The sequence below is a fragment of the Vigna unguiculata genome, chromosome 3, assembly GCF_037176805.1.
Source record: "Vigna unguiculata cultivar grain cowpea cultivar isolate G323 ecotype 2 chromosome 3, ASM3717680v1, whole genome shotgun sequence".
Taxonomy (NCBI): domain Eukaryota; kingdom Viridiplantae; phylum Streptophyta; class Magnoliopsida; order Fabales; family Fabaceae; genus Vigna; species Vigna unguiculata.
In genome coordinates, this window is record NC_140794.1 from 13,433,889 (window position 1) to 13,439,684 (window position 5,796).

General features: G+C 32.6%; 1 protein-coding gene across 1 annotated transcript; it reads left to right on the forward strand.

Moving 5' to 3' along the window:
• Nucleotides 1-997: 997 nt before the first annotated feature.
• On the forward strand, nucleotides 998-4,754 carry LOC114176666 (putative WRKY transcription factor 35). Its single transcript, XM_028061774.2, has 3 exons — nucleotides 998-1,880; nucleotides 2,667-2,807; nucleotides 3,913-4,754. Exons 1-3 carry the CDS (start codon nucleotides 1,276-1,278, stop codon nucleotides 4,394-4,396), a joined length of 1,230 nt encoding a protein of 409 aa, XP_027917575.1. The 5' UTR covers nucleotides 998-1,275; the 3' UTR covers nucleotides 4,397-4,754.
• Nucleotides 4,755-5,796: the final 1,042 nt, after the last annotated feature.

A 5,796-nucleotide genomic window follows, 5' to 3' on the forward strand; every position in this document is an offset into this window, starting at 1 on the left:
TTAGTTATACATTTTTTATCTTCAGTAACATTCTACCCTTTTCATTCTTAAATTAAAGTATATTTTTGGTAACCTTGAATATCTTTATTTGTTTTTTCGTTCTAGTGCTCTCCTTTTCAGTGTAATCTTAAGTAGCGAAGATATATTAAGTATACTAACATGTATTTAAGAATATACTAATACACATATAATTAGGTGTTCAAATAAAAAAACGAGGAGTCAAATTGAATGATGCGAAACGTTTCTCCGATAAATGCGGTTACTTGTCGCCTCTTTTATTGTTTTGGAGAGGTGACCATTCCATAATTTTTCATTAACTGAGAGAAAAATAGAAACAAAGGAATACTTAATTAATTATATTAACAAAACATAATACCACATTTTTTTATCTTTGATGACAGCGTTGGATAAATTATACTGTTATTCCTTCACTTAAGATTCCCCAACTTTTATCTATAATTAATGATAATATATTATTAATTAAGAATATAATTGAGTATGACATGCATTTAATTTAAATAAACACATTATTTGTTTTTTTTTAATTACACTCGCTCCATCTCTTATATCTATGTCGATTTTGAAAAGAAAGATTCATTATACTTTTCTTTTGAAAATTTAATAATATTTTTACTTTTTTTTATACACTCATTCCTTACACACCCCTTTATTGTTTTAGACAGAGAGAATTGGATAAAATAATAACAAAAACTGTACAATTGTTTTGAATTATTATAATTTTTTATTCTTGAACATGTATAGAAAGGAAACACAAGAGTAATAAATACACATTAATTAATTAATTAATTAATTTGTCCATGAGCGTGTGACAAGTACAGTATAACCTAACTAACGTGTATGTAAGAAATATTTTTTGTTATATCTCACCTCAACAACATCCTTTTTAATAGTCCTAAAATTCTTGTTTTCTTCTTATTTATTTAATGAAATAGTTGCGTATGAATGGGAGCGCTTGGAGAAGGTGTGTTAAAAGTCAGCGTCGTGTGTGTTTTTCAATTCTCTTCTGTGTGCATTTGGAGAAAGGAACAGTCAGTTTTCAACCTCCAAAACCTGTTCATTTGCTTTTTCTTGCCCCTTAGTAGCCACAATAAATCTCATTTCCTCATCACAAAGTTTTCACTCTCACTACTCATCGGAAAAACCTCTATGATCCTCACACTCACACAACAAAATTCCTAGCTTTGCATATTCATGGTCCAAAACATGGCACCGTTAATTTCCTGCTACCTGAAGAATTTTCACTAAGGAAAAAGCATGTGCAACAACAACATCCTTGGCCCAATTATGGAGAACTATCAAGGTGATTTGAGTGACATAATTCGTGCTAGTGGTGCATCATATGGCAGTTGCAGCATGGGAACTTCATCGTCTAAAGCTTGTGCTCCTTTTTCTCTCGATCACTGGCAGTTTTCTTCTGTTTTGGAAGGGTTTGATGGAAACTTTGGTGATCCATTCTCAAACACGAGAGATCCCTTTCTACACCAGCTCACAACAAGTTCTGCAGAAATTAGCAGTTCTGGGGCATTGGAAGAAGCAACCTTTTTCGGTGGTGGGGTTGCTGCTAGTAGCAGTAGTAGTAGAAACAGTTGTGTTTTGAAAGAAACGATTTTTGAGGATGATGACACGAGAAGGCCTTGTAATAGCATATTGGAAAACATGATTCAGATCTCTCCCCCCAATCACAAGTTACCCATGTTGCCAGTGGTGGAATCTTTGTCAAGGGCACTCAAGCCTTCTGGTGTGGTTTTAGGTGATACCATGATTAATGTGAAGAACTCTGAAGATGATTGCTTGGTGGGTAACAGCAACACAAAAGAAATGCAGATCTCACCTCCTCGGAATCCAGGTTTTAAGAGAAGGTGAGGTATTAGTTAATTGATTAGTCAAATGGTAAATTATAATACTGAATTATAAATAGAGAACTGCTTCCAAGAATTGAGTTTAATTATATCTTTTCCATTAGTTTTATGTTGGCATCATAGATTTTGGGAACTTAAATTTCAGTGAAAACCATGGTGAGGTAATAAAGTAGGGTTTGGCATGAATGAGTGAGGTAACTGTTTTGTCTTATTTTCCTGATATGTTTGGTTGACTGCATCTGGTCATAAAAACTAAGAGGATTATAATTAGTTTCATGTTGGAAACAGTTGATTGTGATTAAGACTAAACATGGTGCATCGATGCCTTTACCAGGGTTAATCCACCTGAAAAGTAGAGCTAGCTAGATAGGTGTCACCATAGCAGTCACATACTGAGCTTTCAACAAAGCTTATCGTAAACTACTTTTCTTCCGAACACACCTGAAATGTTCTGTTCCTTTGATCATCGGATAAAAACCATATCCCTTTTCTTATCCACAAAAAAATTCCACTATTTCAGTGGAATTAACTCTAAACCAGAAAGTTTAAACACCCTGCTGTAGCTATTAAGCAGACACGTATATATATAATTGAGAAATTATATTTTTATAACAACTTTTAGAATGCTTCTATAAATAGGAAAGAGAAAAGAATGTGACAAAAAGACAGGGAAAAAAATATTTACATTACAATATATTAAACATATTGTAACTCCATGATATTAAGGTTTTTAGTTGAAGTTAAAGGAGAATGATGTAATAGTATGATAGTGTTGTGTAATTGCAGGAAGAGTCCGGCAAAGAAATCTATCTGTGTTCCTGCACCAGCTGCACCAAACAGCAGACAAAGTGGAGAGGTAGTCCCTTCTGATCTGTGGGCTTGGAGAAAATATGGTCAGAAACCCATTAAAGGTTCTCCATATCCAAGGTAACTTATTGGAATAGTGTAATCTTTCTCGGAAAGAGATAAGGTATTTTAATCAAGATTTTTCCTAACTTCCTTAAACAAACATAGCACGTAAAGTGACCAAATTTTAGTACAGAATTTTAGGTTTTATATGCTTTGTTAATTAAAGTTGTAGTTTGGTTTTGTTAATCTGTCCAGTAAAGAAACATTGGTAAAGTTTTAAATCTGATTAATCAAAAACACTGTATAATAATCACTCAAAGTACCACACTTAAGTTTGTCCCATGTATAAGTGGAAAAATAATATTGTGTTCACTCTTATATTAAACTATTTGATAAACTTAAACCCACACAACTTATGTAATTTTAATTTTTTTTACTTCACACTTTTCTTTACTTTTGTTATGATTATTACGTTTACAGAAAGAAAAAAAGAAGAAGCTATACACAACACTGTAATCACAAACTATTATGATAAGATACTATTATTTTTAATAATTACATTGAAAGTATTATCGGTTAGTGAAGTGACATTGTCATCAATGCTTGATGACTAAATATTATGTTTAAAGTTAATTTTTTTATAATATCAGCGTAATTCATTTTCAATAACTACCTAATCAATAAATGTGTTTCAAAATAAATATTATAAATTCAATTGTTTATATTGAATGTTTTCTTAAAAATGTTATAATTACATTCAATTAAATTCTTTGTAAAATTAGCAAAATCATGCCAACGCCACAGACAAATATTGTAATCGTGCAGTATAAGATGTAAATCAGGTGTTAATTTCTTTTGATTATACCCTCCAAAGAAAAATGACACCTCAACAGATAAAACTAACATTATTTTTTTATAATCACGTATCACACTTTCATTGGGTGACAAGGAAATCAAGGAAGCACTGAGATTGTGTTGATATTTTTTCATTATTTCTTTACCCAGTGTTCTTTGGGTCACGGTTTGAGGTTTAAAAACAACTAGGTAAAGTTATTTGTATCCCATTCCAAAAGCTTTCTTTGGCAAATGTTTTACGTCAAGCAATTTATTTTTATGGTACGTAACAATGGTTGAGGTGGAGTAATTCACGATGTTTGTGTCTCTCTCTTGCTACCACATGTAGGGGTTACTATAGATGCAGCAGCTCAAAGGGTTGTCCTGCAAGAAAACAAGTTGAGAGAAGCAGAACAGATCCAAACCTGTTGGTGATTACTTACACGTCAGAGCACAACCATCCATGGCCAACTCACAGAAATGCTCTCGCTGGTTCTTCTCGATCTCAACCTTCATCCAAGGGCAACAACAACTTTGATGCTTCAAAGAATGAAGAAACCAGTCCCCAACACGAGGAAGAGCAGCATGAAGAGAGCAACAGTGACAGCAATAATGTGAATAACAGTGCATGTGTTCAGGAAGATGGAGAATTCAGTGACATTGGACTCCCTTACAGTGCATGTGTTCATCAGGGTTTGTTTGCAGAGTTTGGAGAAATAGAAAAAGCTCACTCACTTAACCTAATGTTTCCACCACAAGGTTTTGATGATCACCAAAGGGAATCCAACGCTTTAGATTCATTCCATATCTTTGACTGGAGCGCTGATATGTAACAGCACCAATTTGAAGAATCTAATTGAAGAAGCATGCAGCACCTTCCTCACAAAAACCTTTTAATAGGTGCAGGTCATCATCGGATTTCAAATATGTCATGTGGGGGAGATTTGAGATCACAAAAACACTTTTCTTGTTTCTAGTTTTTCTTTTTTCTTTACCTGTCATTTCGCATAACAGTGAGGAGGTAAATTAGTGGAAGAAAAATGGGATTGTATATGTGGGAGTGCTGCTTGATGGGAAGCACAGAGAAGGAGTCCCACGTTCCCTTTGGAATATTGGTGGATGGGACAGAAAGCTGAGGAACAGAAGATTTTAACAGTTAAAACAATTTCTAGAGACTTTATTCATTCAAAATCACACTCAGTAGGTTAATGATTAAAGGATGAGAGCCTAGTCCTTTCATCTTTTCCAAGTGGGAAAAATTATTTTAGGCCACACCCTCCTTCACCATGTGCCTTGTTCTTCAAGTGATCACACCAAGAATTTAAATGGGCTCCAAGGTTTTAGGTTTTAATACGCAGATTAACTTTTCTATACGGGGAAGATATCATAAAGTCATTTACAGTAAATATGGAAATGTAAATTTTATTTTATAAGTTGATTTTATAGGATTGAGTTAGATTTAAAGTTTAATTTTTAATATGGTATCAGAGTCATAAATCTATTTTAATGAAATTTAATATTTGTTAAGTTTATTATATCACTTACCATCAGATCATCTATTAATATATAGTCTTATGTTCGAAATGTATATATTTTAAAGTGAAATCATATGTTGAGAGTCTTCTGTGGACAAAAATAAAATCAATTTAGAGTATATATGTATATGCAAATTTTATCTTACAAAAGTCGTTTTTGTTAGCTAAAATAAAAGATTAATAAGGTAAACAAAGTAAAGTAATTAATATATGGTTACCGTGTTGCTACCCTTTCTCTCTTACATAGGACATCCAAGCTTTGGTTCCTCAGTTTTCTGTTTGCTATCCACAGACCTTGTTATTTTTCTTCTCTTTTTTTCTGAATGATTGCTTCAGTTTGTTACTATTCAATGGATTTAAAGTTTACTGGTGTTTTTCACAAAGATGATTCTATTGTGCTTTTATCTGTTTGTTTGTACTAGTAGTTTCTGATGGCATAAACCATTTTGCATGTGCATATGCTCATCAACTTGTCCTTGGAGCTTTACATTTATCAGTCCTGGTCAATTGAATGTTACATTATATAAGGAAAAAAAATATTTTATAACAAATATGGGCATGACATCTTCTCCAACGAAGGAAAATATCAAGAGCAGAAATTAATATTTTGTAACACCTAATAGTATTCTAAATATTCTACAATTCTTTTTGCTTCTTTACATTATATGAGTTATAAAAAAAAGGAACAAAAAGAAGTG